The 20,080-nt window shown below is 44.0% G+C and overlaps 1 protein-coding gene across 10 annotated transcripts in view; it reads left to right on the forward strand.

The window, feature by feature from the left end:
- prdm16 (PR domain containing 16) overlaps positions 1-20,080 on the forward strand; it is a 166,607-nt gene that overhangs the window by 67,729 nt on the left and 78,798 nt on the right. For 7 of the 10 annotated variants that reach the window (XM_084016445.1, XM_084016443.1, XM_084016447.1 and 4 more), the window contains exon 3: positions 19,586-19,636. In XM_084016445.1, coding sequence (XP_083872571.1) covers positions 19,586-19,636 — 51 coding nt within the window. The remainder of the gene's footprint in view (positions 1-19,585; positions 19,637-20,080) is intronic. The other 3 variants (XM_084016446.1, XM_084016450.1, XM_084016452.1) reach the window with 1 other exon arrangement.

Genomic DNA, 20,080 nt, shown 5'->3' on the forward strand with positions numbered 1-20,080 from the left:
GGCCCAAATTAAAGCCTGTTGGTGGCTTTTAACGGGGAATGGAGTTCTTTCTATTACTTTAGTTTGGCACTGAATGAGTGCCAGAAGACGCAGCAGCGAGCCTTTAACCTGGGGACGACAGGGCCATGATTATGTTCACCGCAGGATCAGCTCGGCTCGGCCAGAGGACACTCAGCTATACACACAAAGGGAACCATGTACAATGACATAAGTGGACACCGAGGCAATTATGGCCTTATATTTTTCACAAGTTACATTTTCTATGGAGGAAGTGTTTTAATACATTTTTTCCCCCATTTAAATTAATTATTTTTTGTTGTCGTGCTGTTTCAGTGAGGTGTCATTTCATGCTACTTGTTTTTTCCCCAAACATTGAGGGAGAACTATTGTTGATGCCTGTTGGTTACAGAATAATATTAAACAATCTCTTTAAAGTGCAGATTCACTCAAATAAAGAAATCAAACAAACAAAAAAAGAATTATTTATACACATATACACAGGTGTCATTTTAAATTTCAACAGAAGTATAGTGTGTTGGGAGAGAAATTTGTTTCAATGAAAAATAGATTATTAGGAGAGTAATTATGTTTACACAAAATATTTAAAAGACAATTTTAAATATCCCATTTTTCATTCCTTCAGCCATCCTCTTGAAAAAGTCAGCATTGCCATATTGACACGTATCAAAAAACCTGTTGATATCCGAGTCTTTCTTAATGTTTAAAAGTAGGTTCTCCTTCCGACCACAAATGTGGCTTTTCTTTTTGGTGTGCATCTCTGAAAAGTGTTAGCTAGTTTGTTTGTGTATAACTAGTGTGCAATGCACAGAGCTGGCCGCAAGTGAATGTGTGTTAGACATACACTAATGCATGCATGCACACACACACACACACACACACACACACACGTATAAAATGTCAGGTTGGCACAAAATAGGCACACTTATTTTGCCGTCCCATTTCCCTTCTCTCCACAATATCAGCTCTGTTACCATGTTTACTGTCTGTATTCACTTACTGACTCTTTCTCTTACTGTCTCTTTTGCACACACACACACACACACACACAAACACACACAGAAACACACACAGGATCCAGTCGTATTTCAAGATAATTCTCTTTCCCCTCACTCCTCTTGTCTCAGTATCCTGAGCCACTAGACACTGAATGGACCAAAGAGAAAGCTGATCTCACAGACACATAGTCACAGATACACACACTCACACACACACACACTCACACAACTGCGTGTGGTCCCACCGTTTCAGTCCTCCTGTTTTCTAATGCTTCATCAGGTCTGAAGGTCAGGGTTTTAGACTTAAGACTAATCTTTTAAATTCCTCACTGTTTCAGCCCCTTTTGTCTCATCAGAAGTCACCTTCCCACCTTTATCGCTTTCACTTCCACAGTTTTCTTTTGTGTGCAAGATTTCACCTCTTGGTGACTACAAAAGGTTAAGATGTTTTCTTTCCCATCCTTCTCTCCATCTCTCTTTCTATTTCCTTCTTTCTTTCCCCTTCCTCCCTTTGCATAATTCAAATCAGAATCCCCATGTGAGCACCTTGCTCTTGACCTAGCTTAGAAGGCTCCTGATTGCTTTAATAGCAGTCCTAGGACCTGGAAGGTGGGCGTCTTTAAGGAACTCTGTGTGTGTGTGTGTGTGTGTGTGTGTGTGTGTGTGTGTGTGTGTGTGTGTGCACAACCGAAGGGTGGTTGATTAGAACTGACCTCAAGAGTGTCGGGAGAAAAAGAACTGCAAATATGCAAAGTGGATGTGTGCTCTTGCATAATTGGGGCAGAGAGGAGTGCAGAGAGGTCAAGAAGAACAAATGGACAGCGGAGTGAATTCAAAGTCTATAAAAAAACCACACAGAAACACTCACTGCATATATACGTCTAAAGAGCACTGGTCACTTTGAGGTTAGAGAAGTGAGGCTGTGATGGAAAAAGTTGCCAGTTCCACTCCCCAGTCAGGGATAGCAAACCTGTGGTTTGTCGAGGGAAGCTCCCAGATGGAAATGAGTGTACACGTGTGAAGCATAACATTACTGAGAAAGAGCTTATGTGCTCCGTTGGCTTACCCCTGGCAAGTTAGATTTAAATTATCAGTTGGCACACACAAAAGCATAAATGCAAGCTGGTGTGTTTTGCCGAAGAGGCACAAATGTGCACAAGGCTAAGTCCTTCAACAGTGGGATTGCCCGAGCATTAGCCAAAGTCAGGAGCTCCAAAGTAAGGCCAGCTAAGGTCGGGGTGAGGCCTGGCAAACCCAAAGATTGAGTCTGAATTAGGCCCACCATTCAAGGCTACTGAAAGGAGTTCCTGAGCCTCCTATTCTATGCCAGCAAATTGGGAGGAAATCTGGCTATTGTGCGGAGTTTTGAAGAGACTGGTGGTGGGGAGGGGGGTGCACACTGTGCTTACCTATAGATGAGAGTGGAGACAAAGGCTCCTGAGACATCGAGGAGAGGCTTTGAAATCCCTCTTGGCTGGAGACGGAGGCAGCCTGGAGTAGCTCCTAGTGTAGAAAAGGTCAACAGTGTCTCGGTCAGCATAGACACCGAATGGAAGGGGATTTAACTTGAGAATTTGTTTGAATGGGAGAGATTAGAATGAGATTTCCATCATTTGAAAAGAGTTATGGTACTTTACAAAGAGTATGAAAAGTATGGTAGTTTTGGTACTTCTGACATGGGTTGTAGCAGATTTTTTAGCAGGTTTTCAACATCCACTCTAGGTGTGAAAGGTGGCTCGGGAAAGTTGTCAGTTTCCTCTTGTGCTGACTTTGATTTAAATTCACTTACAATTTGCCTGAGGGGAAAACAATTCAGAATCTCCATATGAACTTCTAGCACCACTTTTTGCTCCTCACACGAACTATGAATTATTGACACTGTTGATGTCAAGGTCTATGTGCCATGCTCTGTATTTTCTTATTTTAAATTGTGTGGTTTTTCATGACGGAATTACACTTAACGTTTTCAGAATGTAGCTATGATATGAGTAGATGACGACATTTAGTGGCAAGGTCCATGTGCTGTAGAGTTCAAACTACTGCTGTTTTCCCTTTGTGAGAAGCAGCTGAGCTTCTTAGATGGGTGACAACAAAGCAACTCCCTAATAATGGCGATGACGATGCCGGTCTTTTAGGAGCACTTTGATGGATGAAGATTGATGTGACCTATGTTGAATTGTGTGTGTCTACATGCATTTGTGTGTAGAGACAAGTATCAAAAGACACGCACATTTTTCTTTTGATGGGCACTGTTACACTGCAGTCACCCTCTTCCTGATCAGCAGTGCAGCCCGGGGCTCTTCCGGAGTCACTCTCACCCCTACGAGAGTCCAACCCCCCCTCTGGCCTACTATACCAACCCTTCTCTTCTTATTTTCACTCTCTCTGTCTTTCTCTCTCTCTCTCATTAATCAATGTCAAGCTGTCCAACAACAAGGCCGGCATTCTTCCCCTGCCTGCCTCCTCGGTTCGTCGTATATGTCATTGTGCCCTGACCCTCCCCCTCCACCAACACAGCGGCCACCGCCATCCTTTCACATGGCCGCGGATCCCAAACCCAGGCCCACACTGCCAACATGAAAGGTTGTTCAGAGGCGGCGTAAGGAAGAGAAAAAAGTGAGGAGGAGGAGGCGTTTCTCTCACTTCTGTCTTCCTCCCTTTTCCTGCCTTCCTCCAGCCAGCAGCAGAAAAAGATTCCATAGACGTTTACATAATTCATCAGACACACAGGAGAAAACGGCCATTGAGTAGTTAAAAAAAAAGTTTGGATTTCGCAGTCATGGGGGATGGAGGGGCATGTAGGCCAGTCTTTGTGTCCCCAGACCCATCTTCCTTGCTTCTCTCCATTCATCACCACTCCCCACACACACAGGCATTGTCCCGTCGTCGTCATTAACCTCTGGTATAAGTCGGCAGCCTCTCTCCCAAGAAAGATATGTCTCCATGGGAAAGAAATTATTTCATCATGCCTTGGCAAACCAGGCAAATAGATGTTTCTTGGCCCCTTTTTGTTGCTGATGTTGACATTTTGATGGACACTGCAGAGGCAAAATCATTAACCCCAGCATACTGTAGCTATCAAGGGGGGGGGATGGGAGAGGCGTGGCTCTGCTAGATGAAATTAAACTTGATTATGGTGAGGTGACGCTGACGTCAGCCATAAGAACTCATGTAAGACACATACGGACCCTAAAATCAGCACCTTCAGCATTTCTAGACATCCCATAGGCACTTGTCAGTTTACCATTACTCTTTGGTGTCTGTTTCATGGTCACATGCTGCATTTGCTCTTTTTTTCCCCCCACACTGCATTTCCACTATTAGCCTGAGAATAAGTAAGGCAAATCACAGACCATCCTATCACTAATACCCTGTTTAAACATTCAACTGTCCACGTTTACATTTAATAATGAGATCTCTTCTCGCTTGAGCTCCTCAGCATACCGCTTGTTTACAAAGAAGCAGATTGTCTTCAAATCAGCAGTCATTTGGGGGGGGGGGCATGTGCTTAGAAATCCTTTCTCTCTCTGCGTCCTCCCTCCCTGAGCATCTGTATGTATTTGTTGTACTAATGAACGGAACAAAAGTTTCCGGGGGCCCTGTGGAAGAAGGGGAACTCTGGCTTGTGAGGCAGAGCAGCCGTATTAAGGCTGAAGTGGAGTCTGCTGAGTGGTCAGTCGCCATGAGGTTGACAGTGAGAGAACAGAAGACAGGCAGAGTGATGGAGACTTGACCCTGCAACCTTTTCTCCCCTTTCTCTTGCCTTTTCCTCCAACCCCTCCTCAACCGTTCTCTTTAGATGATAGATGACCCTCCCTCTCATTCATGTCAATGCTCTCGCCCACCCTCCAGACTCCCAAAGTCATATGCCTATTGTATGTGTGCACATGCACACGCATGCCACGTACACACACATGCACACACTATCGCAGCCGTCTAACCGCTCTCCTTGTCAGCCTTTACATCAGTGCCATTGGGTACAGAGACTCCAACCTCTGAACATTACATGCACATCTGCAGACCTTGTCACACACGTATACAGTCATACACACTCACTGTCACTCCAGCCGACTCCTTTACCTCCAGGCAACAGGTATGGATTTGTAAAGGGTTGGAGATGAATGAATGGATGGATAGACGGATCAGGAGAAGGGCATGGAGAAAGGTAGAGCCAAAAGAGGGCAGTACAGACACAGGGCAGTAAATGACTTTGCCAATCAATCTTCCCCCTGTGTACCCTTGATAAAGGCTGTCCAAACTTTCCTTCACTGCTTTAAGTAAGCCTCCTACAGTCTGTCAGCAAAGGGCTGGGAAATAGGGTATAGAAATAGGTAGCAAGATTAGACCTAGCTGGGAGGAGAGAGGAAAAGACAGAGAGGATCTAAGGAAGTAGGGAGAGAAATAGGGAGGTCAAGTTTGGGAGAAAATGTGTGTGGCAGAGTTTGGATTAAAGGCGAGGGAGACGTGTGCTGTGGGGATGGAAAAGGTACTCATACAGTACAAAAAAAGTAATACTGTTGAGGAATGTTTCCTATTTGTTCTCACTTAAGGATGAGTAGCTTGTAACAGCCACACACACAGCTAGGCTTCAAGGGTGGCATGACAGGATGACTGGCGGTGACTTAAAACATGTGACACCTCACAGCACAGGGCTAAGTCTACGTAAGTTTGAAATCCTTTTTTTCCTTTTTTAGCAACAGAGGCAACAAGTGGAGATCTCCCTGACCACACATGCATGCAAACACACACACACACACACAGAGCCACATGCACCCATAGAACGCTTTCTTTTTTACACTTGTTTTCTGGCAAGTTTGAGAGTCACTCTGCCCAGAACTGTGAAGGGAGAGTAAGGGCTGTTTGGAATGTTAATTTGGTAATTTGTTGTTTTATATAAGCAGGGGTGGGATGGTGGTGGTGCAGCGAGGGCAGCACACACAGTCTGTGTGTTTGGGTCTGTTGGGGGGAGGTTGTGTTGGAAGGCGAGGGTAATGCCGGGTGACAAGGTCCAGCTCAGTGATGCAGATGACTCCCAACCAAGTTATTTTCTACGAGAGAATCGGGCAAAAATACCATGACGGTCGGAGAGCAAGAAGCGCCCCATGCCCATAGAAGGTATTAAGATGTCTCTGATACATAGCTGCCCTCCTCCTCCTCCCCATGTCTCTTACTCTCAGTCACTCTCTCACTCCTAATTCTGGGATGGTGGCCAAGTGCCACCAAGGACACTAAGGCTAATAAATCATCCTCGTTTCAACATCTGCCCAGGCCCAAAGGGCTGCCCACCACCGCCACCCCACCCCTTGTGAAGATGGGTCCTTGGCTTTATTCCTCTTTCAGCATCTCTCCATACTCCCCCACTGACACCCCCTCCCTGACTGACAAAACGTCTATTGTCCCATGCCCAAGTGAAGAAGAGACCCTCTTTTCCCCTCTTTGACAAAAGCCGTCTGAAGCCAAGATGGGGACTGCCAACCGAGATGCCTGGGACCCGGCAGGGGTGCCCCCTCTCCCCCTTCTACTTTTCTCCCGCCTTCTGGTTCATCCATCCCTTGCTCTCACTCTCTTTTTCACTTTTAATACTCCCCTTCTGTGGGGGTCACTCACTCAGCTCGGCCCCACCCTTTTCATGGTGGTGAACTCTCAGCCTCGCATAAAGACATCAAGTGACAGCAGTGAGAGAAAACAGCCAGATTTGGCAGAAAGAGATATTCGACATGGCTGTCAGTGGCCATTCTGCATGCCTTTTGTTCCCTTGGGTGTAGTTGAAATAGATAAATAAACAGTCATAGGCTGAAAAGCCGGGGATCAGAAGCTTGTCGCATTTATTCATATAGAACGAAGAAGAAAAAGAGGCAAAAAACCTGCTGCTGCCAATTAAGAAGAATGAGACAAAACTCAGTTCACAGTGTTTAGATTTGTTTTCACGGCTGAGGCTAAAACTAAGCTATTCAGTGGCCTTCTGTGGTCTGCTCTAAAGATGGCAGTAGGTCTTTAGCATTGTGGGTGTCTCCATGTGGCAGAGAAGATCTGGGAAGTTGTCTCTGGACTCATCAGTTAAGAAGCACTCTCTCCACGGTTACTCACAAGGCTTCATTTAGTGTGAATGCACAGCCCTTTTTCCCAGCACCTCAAATTCACCCCCAACAACAGGGAGTACCGCCCATAACGGTGCACGGGCCAGACTCCGGCTGCATGCACAGGGCTGTCTGCATGTAAAGAACAAAGTCACGCCACTTTGACTTGTCAAAATACTTTGAAGATGATGCTTGCCAGGAAATTTGCAGCATTGCAAAGATTCACTGTTTCTGTTATTTAAAAAAAACTTTTCTTCACAATTTTAGGACAAAACAGACTCAATAAATGTTTAAATCTGCTCACTTTTGTGAGCTTTTGCAACAACGACATGTTTTATGACGGTAATTGAAAGAAAGTAATTAAGAAAGTGGTTTCCATGATAATTACGTCAACAAATGCTTCATTGTTAAACAATATTTTGTATCACTTTTCAGTTTACTGGCGGGCCTCAAACCATAACTGTATGCAAATGTTTTCATTTTTCCAGAACTATTCAAGCAGGAAAGAACATTTACCAACAAAGCCCTGTGATGAATTAGTCAATTAGTGTTAGTGACATTTTTTGTTTCATATTTTATTTTGAATTATGTAGATGGAGGCACTGTAATTAATGTTTTTTTTGTTTTTTTTGTGGTTGGGTCATTATGCATGGAAATATATTTGCCTCTAATTCAGAGCTCAGAGTGTTTGCTCATTAAAAATGGCAAGGGTTTCAGGATGGGAATGTGTCTCCACAAAGGGTAAACATTGTTCATGCATCCACTATTCACTAAAGATGTTTTGTATTTTGCAGTTTGCCTCAACATAGTAATGATAAGAGTAAATACATATCAAATATCTCTGAATAGAAAAATCCTGTAATCAGATTTTCCGCTCCAAGGCAGACTGCATTCCTTCACAGCTCTTCTCTCCCCCTGCAAAACATTTAGATTTCCAATTAGCCGCTGAGAAGAATGGCTAATTTAGCACAGCGAGCAGGCGCCTGATGTCTCAATCTGCTGGGTGTCAACACTGTGAAAAGGAGTACTCTCATGTAGGCACACACACACAAGTGGAATTAAGCATGCTGTACTGTGTGTGTGTGTGTGTGTGTGTGTGTGTGTGAGGGGTGAGAAGTGATCAAATCCGTCATGGGGAGTAGAGGAGAATGTCATTTTTTCATTTTTTAAATGAATACAAAAAAAAGGGGAAGCACTTAAAAACAAGAACTCTGTAAAGAGGGGTCTCATTGATGCACTAGAGTGGTAGGACAGGCATCAGTTCAGTAGTGGCCCCAGATTGACTCGTCTGTGAGTGTACAACCAGCCAGCTCCTACACACAACACCCACATTGTCCACTGTGCCAAGGAGCCAGAGCAGCGCTCCACTCCTCAGGGGGCTGCCTGAGACGAACACATTATAGATACATGTGAGTCTTGGCCCGACCGTCTGTATACTGTGCAGTGCACACAGCGGAAAGGAGACACAGGAAGGAGGGAGGAGATGAGAAATTAAATGCACATGGAAGTTATTGAATGCTACAGAACGGATAAGGCTGTCCGACAGCTTAACAACCTCCAAAAAAAAGTATTTCAAATTCTTATTAAGAGAGCACTCTTATCACTCTTACATCTACTGAATTGAAAATGCTGTGAAACAAGATACACAGTATCTAGACAGCGGGTGAGACGAGATAGAGGGAGAGAGAGATGCTATTTGGTGGGACAAGATGTTTGCAAGAATCCATTGGCTTCACAAGCTAGTGGTTTTGGCTTTGGTTATCTGTCAGAATCCGTTCCCTAGATCTTCCATCTTTTTCTTTGTGCCTTATGAGGCCTCCTGCTTGTCCTGATGGGAAACCTCAAAGCTGCAACGCTATCATGCTGTGTAATGGTCACTAGCAAGCGGCCAAGCTTCCTCCCTGGGCCCTGATAGGGAGAGCGAAGGAGAGATTCCTGTCTGGCTCCCAAAACCCAAACAACATTAGTGTCACTGTCCCATTTCTCCCACTCTCCCTTTCCCAGCCTGCTGTTAAACACACACAGTTCCCCACAAAATGTTGTTTCAGCTTCTATCTCTCCACTGTCATTAACCAGAGGCAGGCTGACTGACTGTCTATGTGTCTGCAGCCAGTCCCTCATTCACTTAAGGCCCATCAGCGGCCACAGTCTTTATCTTGCCCAGGGCAGCCCTGTGATAACACTGTTAACAACAGTAATGTGTGGCGCGAGGGAGCCACTGGAGCTGCCTCTGTCAGGGTGAGTAAGTGAGGTCAAGGGCTTTTAACATCTGGTGACGTTGCACCAAACTCTTGTCCATCTTTTAGTTTTGCAACCCCTTCCCCTGTTCTCTGCTGTCCAGTCTTAACAGTGTGTGTGTGGGGGGGGGGGGGGGGGAACCTTGACTGAGCTCGGCAGGACTGAACAGGGCCTTCTCTCCCCACGTGCCTTAGGGAAAACACTGGTGTTATTTTAGAAATCACACTGTTAAAGATTAATGTGGGCCTGGAGGAGTGTGTCATCGTTCCTTAACGACAGAGCCGAGACGCTGAATAAAGCCGGCACTGTGTTCTGTCCCGCAGCCCAAGGACAGATAAGTTTCCTCTCACCAAGCTCGCCCCTCGCCCTCCCTCCTCCTTTGTCCAATAACTCTCTCCCTAAGTCATCTATTACAACCGCAGGGGCCTGAATGAGAAGAAACGTAATGAGTAAATTGCTCCAAAATCACTTTCTTCCCTGCTCGTAGTTTGTTTGGACATCTTTTTGCTCTTTTGTTATTGAAATGGACTGAGGAGTGAGCGAAGGATAGCTAACATTCTGGCTTTGCTGATATAAAAACAACGAAAAAAGGGTCGAGAGGGTGCTCGCAAACATTTTCCATGCTGATTGCTCTAGTTGGATGACTAATGGAAAGTCCCGGCTCCAAGTTGTGACCATGCAACTCCCCCAATAAAGTCATCCGTCATCATCGCGCTGACTAGCCAGACAGACAGACAGCTATAAACCAGGGTTCAGAGACCACGGCAGAGCATCCTATCTGTATATATCATACCTTTTGTTATTCTAACAGCCAGGAAGAAGACGATAGCTTTACATTAAAAACTGGTATCACTGACACCAATGAAGATAAGAGTGATAAGAGTTTGAACAGTTGGTGATGACAATGATAAAGAGCTGTGAAGTTTGATGAGTCTCAAGTCTGAGGTGTGCAAATGGGACTTAGTATGCCTTGCTGAAGGTTTCTGCTGATAACGGAAGCGCTCGATAAGCCAGGGAACATCAATCTTAGTGACAGAGATAGTCTCTGCTTCACACTAACAGGGTTGTAAAAGGCCTTCACCTTATATGGCCCAGCTAATAAACCCATTTGTGATGGGCCCGAAGGTCAACTAAATGAATATTAGCATTAACCTACATATTAGAGGTGGGAGTTGTCTTTGACGAGGTATAAATCAGTCTGACACACCTGTGATGGACACCTTAAAAGTGTGATATTTAGGTATTGATGTAACAGTTCTTGGTTGGTTTATCCTTTGAGAGATTGAACTTTGGAATGACATGAGGTATCTGTCAGATATTCAAATTCTACTTGGCAGTGTCTCGCACCACAAAGTCCACTGTTGTACACAGTTTTTCCATTCCGTGCCCCGGGATAGCCGGCAGCATCATATCATCACTTTTGCAACATCATTACCACACAGTCTTTTGATGTCTCAGACCATCCTTGAAATGATCAAAGCCAGCTTCACTTCAACTCATCTTGGGTTTTGATGGCAAAAACATCAGACAATGGCCTTTGTACAAGGAGTGGGACTGCTACATTATCTCCACTCAATAATATCTTCTCCGAAGAGTCCTCAAGGCCAAACCATAAAGACTGATGACAGAGGCTCCAGAGATGCAACTGTATCATTGTCAAGCGGTGGTTGACAAGATGTATCGCAACCTGGTTTTTACCACCCAGTGCCGTTTCATCCCAGACACACACAGACGTTGCTCTTCAAGCAAGTTGAGTAAACAGGACAGTGGTGAATCACGCGATTACAATGTTCTGGGACATTGTGGCCGTCTAATCAATTTCATTAGCTGCATAAATCATGACAGCTTGACATTTATTGTGGAGGTGATGGGTTGATCCTGTGGACTTGGAGACAGCTCTCGTGGTGATAAATGTTGCTATCTCTTGAGAGCAAGGATAAATGGAGTGTGCGTGTGTGTATTTGTGTGTCTGTTTGTACAGAAAGACGGAGGGAGGGTTGGAAAGAAGAAGAAGAAAAAAAAACACAGGACAGGGAGAATGAGAGCCCCAAAGAGGTTGCTGTGCAGCAACAAATGTTAGACTGGGCGAATCAATCAGAGCAGAATGGTGGAGAATTCATTCGCACAATAGGCGCAATTAATCATTTCTCAATGTTATTCTGGTGTGTCTCCAAATATTCTTTAGAGTGTATTTTGGTTGTCGAGTGTAGCAAGTTAAAAAAGATCTTTTAATCTGAAGACAGTTTTTGTATCGTTAGTTATTTCGTTGTTACAGTCCGAAAGACTGTTGACGCTTTAATACCATTATCCAAATTGTATTACAATTTGTTAATGTCTGTTGAAAGAACAGAATTTTAACATGATAAAATAATCACATGCATTTGGCAATAATTTCCCCTCTGCCTAAACCTACGCAAAATGCCTTCCACACCGGCCACCGTGGTGAAAGCAAACATTTGTAGCCAGTATGCCGAGACAGTATCTTTTGGCAGTAGCAGCGGGCGTAACTACACTGGTCTTTATACGTTTCCACCGTACAAATAATCTGATTGGCCACCAGAAGAAATCACAAGGATAAACATTGCGCTAGTTACAGACCATTTGTTAAAGACAAATGCTTTTTGTGTTTTATCTCCACATCGTACTCCAAACGATACACATGCTAATGGCAGTCATTACAACTATTAAGCTGCCGTTATTATTGTTGGTATTTATATCGTGTACGTGCTTCAGTTACTTGCGTTTGAAATAAAAAACCTTTTGAAAAGCGTTTTTGACCCTACTCATTGATGGCCTTGCAGAATGCGGAAACCCACTCTTTATTCCTGCGGTTGGTCAGATTCGGTTAAAAGGAAGGAAGGCGTCATGTTTAATGATGTGCAATAAAAGCAACTAAAAACACATGCTACCTCAGTAATAAGAGTGTCCTATTAAAACTATAATCCGCTTATTCTTTCCTCAGCACACGCCACACCATTCACCTCTGTTCCACTGATGACCTGATATCTAAGCTCTACATCTTCCCTCTAAACTCAGAGGCCACACCAATACAAAAAAGACCATTGAGAGTGAAGACAGGCTGAATAAATGAACCAAGTGGATGCTTTGAGTGTAGAGAAGACAGAGGACCTGTGGGAGGAGTTTGATAATCGATCTGTAAATATGTAATGGTTATGGTGTGTGTATGTGTGTGTGTGTGTGTGTGTGTGTGTGTATAAGTTGTGTCTGTTTGGTGCATCAGATCAAACTTGTATATCCGAAAATACGCTGCTGCACACAAACAAAAACACACTTATACCCCAGAGCCGGAAATCCTTGTTTGTTTATCTGCTGGAAAATCTCATCAGCGAGTCACTTGGAGTGACTTTGGCCTTCTCAAGCATCATCATCATCATCATCATCATCATAGTGTGTAGGGCTTGACCTTGGTATAAACCCTCAGAGCCCTAAAGAAAGCCCTTGCTTGTCCCAGGCACTGACCCATATATACATGCACTCAGCCTCTGAGTCACTAGAGACTTTTCACTTCTGTTTGGGCCCGCGCCCAAACTCCTCGCATATGTGTGTGTATGTGTGGGTGAAAAATGCAGAAAAGCCACAGGATGGATTTGGTGGGGGATACCTGACCGACTAACACACACAAGTACAGATACTAGCTGTATCAAAATGTCTCGTCATTTCCCTCTGCCTTGTTCTCTGTCTAACTTCTGTCCACATCCAGTCTTCTTGTTTAAGCCAGCGTCTTCTCCGTCTCCATATATTGGATTTGAAGTAAGAAGGAGAGTGGAGGAATGAAAAGCTACCAAAAGCCCCTCTGTTTACGTTGAAATATGCAAACGGTGTAAATATTTAGCCGGACCCTGATAAACGATATGCAATTTACTCGCCAGTTATCCGTCGTCACGTGACAATATCTCAGTGGCTGCTGTCCAAAAAGCCCCTGATGTGATGAGAGATCCCATCTCTGTGTTTCCGCGTCCTTCTCTACCTACCAAAAGGAATTCCTGGTTTGAATTAGGGATTCATGTTGGCACTAGACAGAGGGACAGACAGTGTGGTCCGGTGTATATTTCTAAATACACAAATTCAGTTTGCAAGGGGAAATGGAGATATGAAACATATGACATTGCTGAGCTGAAAAGCCAATATCAGATTTATGTAGTGCATAAACATAAACATCCATAAATGCATAGGCTGCGCAGGCATCTCGCTCAGCTGAGGTATGTGAAATAAAAAGTATCCGTGGCGTGACCTTTGATTCGATCTATATGCCTTCAAGTCAAGACCCTAAATCTTTCTCCCATAACCCCATGTCTTGCTCCAAGGCAATGTGTGTCATGGGAAGAATAGGAGATCGTTAGAAATAAGACATTTTTTTTTTCTTCCTGCTGCAACGTATCGATAAACTGCAACCTTTATCAAAATGAAGAGGGAGGATGTGATATATCATCATCTGAAAGGCATGCCACAGCAGCTGCCGATGCTGTGTAGGCAATCCTCTTAATCAAAAGGTAGGGTTATTTATTGGGCCTCAATCCTGCAGCTGTCACAGCATCTGCTAGCAGAAGATCTATCGGCACACCCTTATTCACTTATGATTATTACTGATCATCTGCCCAAATGACTTATCAATAAAGCGAAGGCCAAGCAGATAATTTATCTGTATGGTTCTGTCGATATCAAGTTCAGAGTCAACAGCCTTAAAAGGATAAGGGGCCTTGGACGTCAGGTGATGGATGGTCATACAAGGCCCCCATTAAAATATGACCCTCTTAATAAATTTGCAGAATCCTGCTCTCGTCCTGCTCCCTCCACCTCCCCTTGCATTCCTCTCACTCTCTATTCATGAAAGTGAGCTTCTTTCCCAAGGTTTGTTTGCTGACTAAGTGCAAAGCTCACCTTGTAGCATTACTTTCTCACAGAGAAATTAGTTCAAATGCTGCAACTGTCTGATTTATGAACACAAGTATTGAATCCGCTCATTTGTACCAAGTGTATAATGTGTGGCACCAAAACTGCACATGTCTATGCAAGACCTGTGAATCATACAGGACATTGAAATGATGAGACAAGCCTGTCCGGAGTCAATGCAAACCCTGGCGGGATATTTCACTGTGACATTTTCTTCATAAATCACACAAAGGCTCTTAGGACACACGGGGTCACCGCTCGTTCTGTAAATATCAGCCGTTTGTATTTGACAAGTGGCCATGACTTTCCAGAGTCACACAATAGTTCAGAGTGTTTGCTTTCCAAATCTAACCTTTGTGTGCAAAGCTCTATCTCACCAACAGTTCTCAGTTCCGTCACAGGCCGCACCCTGCATAGACCCATCTGAGATGTAGGGTTGGGTAACCGTGTTAGCATTTTGCACGGTGTGATATGTGGCAAGCTAATCTGATCCTCTTTCAGACAATGGCATCTCATGCATTCCTTTGCCGTCGGTTTCTTTTGCTTTTACAAATGAACCGTGTAATTTTCTCACATTAAGGTTTACAGCAAAATAAAGATGGAGATAAGGCACCAAACAGTGATTATATTTATAATTACCTTCTCTATCAACCCAGACAGAGAGGGAGTTTCACTATCAGCACTCCCATTGTGTTTGCCTTGGCCTAACACCTTAAGTCTTCACCTTATTAAAGTCATCATGAATATAATTTATCTGATGGACGCCCATTTTCCTGGTATTCAGCAGTACACATTTGTCCTCCTCCCCTGCGTTGGTTCCCCTACCTCGCTGCTTAAACTTAGTGAGCAACCTCATTGTTGAGGCATGTTTTTAAGAAGTCATAGCTCTTGTCTCAGCAGTCAAGGCCTCTATCTAAGGGAAGCCCAGAAATAGCTTCATTTTACACCCTTTTAAAGGACAAGCCAGAGAAGGGACTTGGAACTACTACCAGGCACCATCTGACTTCATGCTTAAAAGCAGACTGAATCAGACGTGTATCCTTAGTCAAACAATCTTGGATTCTGGCAGGAACGTGTAAAAGGTTTTATCAGGAGTTCAAATGATAGCAAGAGAACTTAGAGAAAAACACTGGAGACTTGATATCCCCACTTCTTTTTCTTCCTTTTTTGGAGCAGTCGTGCCGTTTCATTGATTGTAAAGTGTTCCGATCAGACTTGCCAGTATCTTGGAGTCAGAGGAGTCAGATCTATTTGTTGAGATCATGTTTGACATGATGGTTAGCTCCTATTTTAAAGGATCCAGCAATGAGAAACAGAGCCCCCCCTTCTAAATACACTTTCTCTGCAGTTTATTATTCAACACGACCCACAGCGAAAGACAGCTTCCTTTCCCATCCATACGTCAAAAAGATCAATAACCCTTCCAGGCCATTGCCACCACAATGAAATCCTGTCAACGTGCCAAAAAGCTGCAAAAGTTCCCAATAAATGCATAGCAAAACTTTCAATTTGTGGCTTTCTTGGTGTGGCTCTTGCAGCCAATGGGTTGTCAGTCAGGGCGCTGCTTCAAAAAGCTCTGAGGTTTGTTTGCTGCTGGTTCTTTTTGGAAACTTGCGGCTTTGTGACATCCGCAGCCATCCATTGGGCCGTGTTTCTGTATTGCCTCATATTATCCAGAGTTGAGGAGAATTGTTTTTGGCGACAGAATGCTAACATTTTCCTACGTGGGGCCCTCTTCTTCTCCGCACGCCTGAGGATGATGAGCAAGCTTTTTGAGGTCCTCCTCTAGTTGCTATGGCTACTTACTCAGCCTTGTCATTGGTGTGACTAGAAGTCATGATGTATGGGCCATTCTGTGAAGGCTTGACTTGAGCCATACATGCAAAACCACCACATATGCTTTGTGGGCCCTTTGCAGAAATCCCTCATGGGACATTTCTGCTGTTTTTTCATGTTAAATGAGTTCTGGAAATAAACTGAGCGGGATCTCACTCAGTCATGTGTTTTAGGCTGTGACAGGTCTTGTGAAAACAATGAGGCAGTCCACTTACTGAGTGTCTCTCCCCACGTCGTGTTTTCTTTGTCCGCTTGGTCATCACGGCATGTCAATACGAATGGTGCTAAAGTGGTGTTGAAAAACTCCTGACTCTGTCCAACAACAAAACCTGCGCTATGAAACACTAATAATGGTGGGGTTTTCCCTCCCGCCTGGTGTGAAAGCACACACCACAGACATGGTGAGATTCACACACACACACATGCACACATTCTCTCACATACACAAACACACACGTTTACGCACACCCATAATGAGGGTCTGGACAGCTCTCGGTGGAAGGATTCTGCAGGTGGCTGCACTTTCATCAAGCCACGGCTGGATTTGTTTATATTTGAGGTCATGTGGGCCAGAGAGAGAAGTTTGTGTGCCCAGACACACACTTGCACACTTTCTAATTACCCTCGCTTCAGTGTTTTCTCTTTCCCATAAGACATATTGACATGTCAGCATTCAGCAGAGTAGATACAGAACAAATGGACAATTTTACCTCTCTCTGTGTAGTGGAAAATCTATCCCTCTCAACATAGGCCAGTCTCTATTCCGACCTGTCTCACCGACCCAGCGTAAAAGTCACTTTGAGATGACGGTGGCATGTGCAATAAATCATCGCGCCGCCAGTCAGTGGCCAATCACATTTTCCTTCCATAATTAATAGCTTATTTATTTGCTTGGCGGGGTCCTGCTGCAAGGCTAGGCTATTCTGTGTGTGTTTGTCTGGTGTGTGTGTCAGTGTGTGAGTGTATGCGCGCAGTACATAATGCCAGTGTTGAAAGAGCCTCTCCACCTGCCATTGTTTTACAGTTATTGTCATCATTTCTAAAACCCTTGCTTTTCACCAAAAAAAGACCTCATTGGGTAACTTCTCAACAGACAACAACAATGTGGATCCCAATTGCATAGAATGCAATGCCAGGAAGCTTTATAATTAGCATTTTCCTGACAGTCAGCTCAGTCTTTCTGTACCCAGTACTGAAGTTTGGACCATAGAAAGCCACACCGTCCCGGCCCCCCCACCTGAAGCTGAAAGACATTAAGGCATCAGTAAAACCACGCATGTCTGCTTGCATGTCTTCTACAGTTTTAGGTTACTGTTGCACAATTTGATACACACACATATTTACACTTGGCGTGTAGCTGAACAGTGCAGGGGGAAAGTCCAGAAATTGTCCTATAGTGTTGAACGGCTGGTAGCATTTTAGATGACCCAGCCAAGCTGTTGGTTTTGTAAACTGTTGCAGCTGGTCTTGTGCATTACAAGAAAGGGGAAGTCCTCTCTCTTTCTCTCCCTCTCTTTAACGCTCTCTCCTTCTATATTTCACAGTCTACTCTATCGCCATGTTTTAAAATCACAAGCATACCGACTGAACAAAACAAAGAGAGGAATAGATTAAGAGAAAAATGTAATGTTTGTTTTAAAGGCAAATTTACCATTTTGTTATTTCTCTCTCTTTTGTTTGTTCAAACCAGCACATAAGAATATGTAGCTCTTTAAAAAATATTTATTTCTCAGAGCAGCGTATATGGTGGCATTACAGTTTTTCATCCCTGTGCACTTGACATAAACCTAAAATATGTGTGTTTAGAGTCATGAATACATACTGTGATGGTAGTGCGCCTAGAATACATTCTCATAACAACTGTGAAAAAGATTCCTTAGCTTTGCGCGTTCATCTGATCATTCATCATGGAAACACGATCGCATTTTGAGGAAAGTTACTTCACCTCCACTTATTCAAAATCCAGTTCGGAGTCAAAACGATGTGACAAATTTGATTGGCCGTGAGGGACACAGCACCTCATGTGTGGGGGAGGGGGTGACATGTTGTTGCGTTGCTTGGAGCTGAGTTCAGGAACAGGATGCTTCTGTAAAGGTTTAGATGATGTGTAAGTAGGCTGAGAACACTCTTGTAAGTATCTGTGGTGTAATTGCTCCCATTTGCTGAGGCTGAGAAACCGACTCCTTGACAGCTTAATTTAGGAAACCACTCTGTACGGCACGCCGGTGCACATATGGCCCATCTGATTTTCTGTTTAGTGTGAGGAGAGAAAGAGAACTTGAGAGTGAACTTTTGTTGAGATAACGCTTTTTCTATTTCACTGGGAGAATTAATAATTCTACAGAGCAACTTACAGCATGGACACCTTCATCTAGAGGCATATGTGAGTGCACACATCCACAAGCTCATACACACAATTCATAATCTCCTCCTGTGAATTGAGGCCTTGTATAGAAAGGTGCATAAAAGAAGTTGCTGTATACCAGAATTGAAAGAATGGCTCCACAGTTTCCATGGCAGATTCCACAGCAGATAAAACGTCTCTTTGCCAATCACGGTGGGCCACGCTGGTTTAGGAAATACAAACTTCAATATGTCAGCTCTAATGTAAAGGCAACCAGTCTTGTCACAACACCCTAACAACACGCCTACTGTGAAAGGGCAGATGGGGAGGATAGGGTGCAGGAAAAGGGAGGCTCAGATAGGTCGCGTGTCTGTGCTCGGAGAAGTTTTATAGGCCTAATTTCACTTAAACTCTGTAAAGTACCTGGCTGATCCCCCACCCCACCTAAAACTGCTCTGAAAACAGTCTGCATCTCTTCTTTGATCCACAGTTGCCATCAATGGGCTTCAGAGAGGGAGAGAAAGAGACAGACAGACGGAGAGAGACTCTGGGTTGCCATTATGTGAAATGCCCCCTCATTGCAGCAGGGCAGCCCCATCTCTTCATCATTCCCCCACTTCCTTCATTTCCTCTGGCAGACACTGGGAGCATTCTACCACCCATCTGCCCCAGTAAATATTGCTGGAAGGCTTAATTATACACACACACACAAACTCACAGACACGGTCTCAGCGAAATTTCCTGCAACGCTGAAGCGGAGAATTAACGTCAAATCTATGGGGCATTCATTCATCAGAGTGTATGTGTGTGTGTGTGTGTGTGTGTGTGTGTGTGTGTGGTGCTATGTTTGCTTCTGCATGTGTTTCTGTGACCCCTCAGTCCATTATTGTATCCCTCTGGTCACATTTGTAGCCCAGAGGGTCTGTGTGATGAACTGTGAACACGCTGTGCTCGTGTCATCAAGCGGCGACGGTCACAACCCATGGCCGAAGCCCTGTGAAGCTCAGGAATCAATATTGTCTTTAAATGCTTTCATAAACAGATTTTAACCAAGTCACGTAGTCGTTGTCTTGCTCATTGTGCTGCGTGACTTTTGAATGACTGAAGGTTTTTCTTACCATTAAGTACTTTAACAATGTCTTTTTGTTTGTGTGTTTTCTTAGCAGATGATGAATGACCATGACGAAGCCTCCCCTGACAGCTGCATCAAAAAGGTAGAATAGTTTCCTCTTTTTATGCTCTTTTAGGAATATCTGTGCCCCTGCCTTGTATGCCCACTGTCATGCTGGGTTTACCTATACGTCAATGGCGTCAAATGTCATTGTGTTTGTGGGTGAAATAAATAAAAACAACTCCTCTGAGTCTGCTAGAGCACATATACAGTACATTCAATATCTACCGACATGCAAGCCCAGCTGCGGTTTTCTGGTGTACAGAAAACGATCTACATGCTTTGATTCATACAGTTTTTTTAATAACGATATTATTCTAATAGAATATTATAATTAGTGTTACGTTTTCTAAGATTTCTACAAAAGCCCCAGCAGAGCGTACTTGACTTGAATAAATAAATCATCCTTTTCATGCTGCATTCAATGTCGAGCTTTTGAGTGACTTATGAGCTTTTCTTATCAACACCAGAAAGTCTCTCTTTAAGA

This window comes from Eutrigla gurnardus (genome assembly GCF_963514095.1).
Source record: "Eutrigla gurnardus genome assembly, chromosome: 8".
Taxonomy (NCBI): domain Eukaryota; kingdom Metazoa; phylum Chordata; class Actinopteri; order Perciformes; family Triglidae; genus Eutrigla; species Eutrigla gurnardus.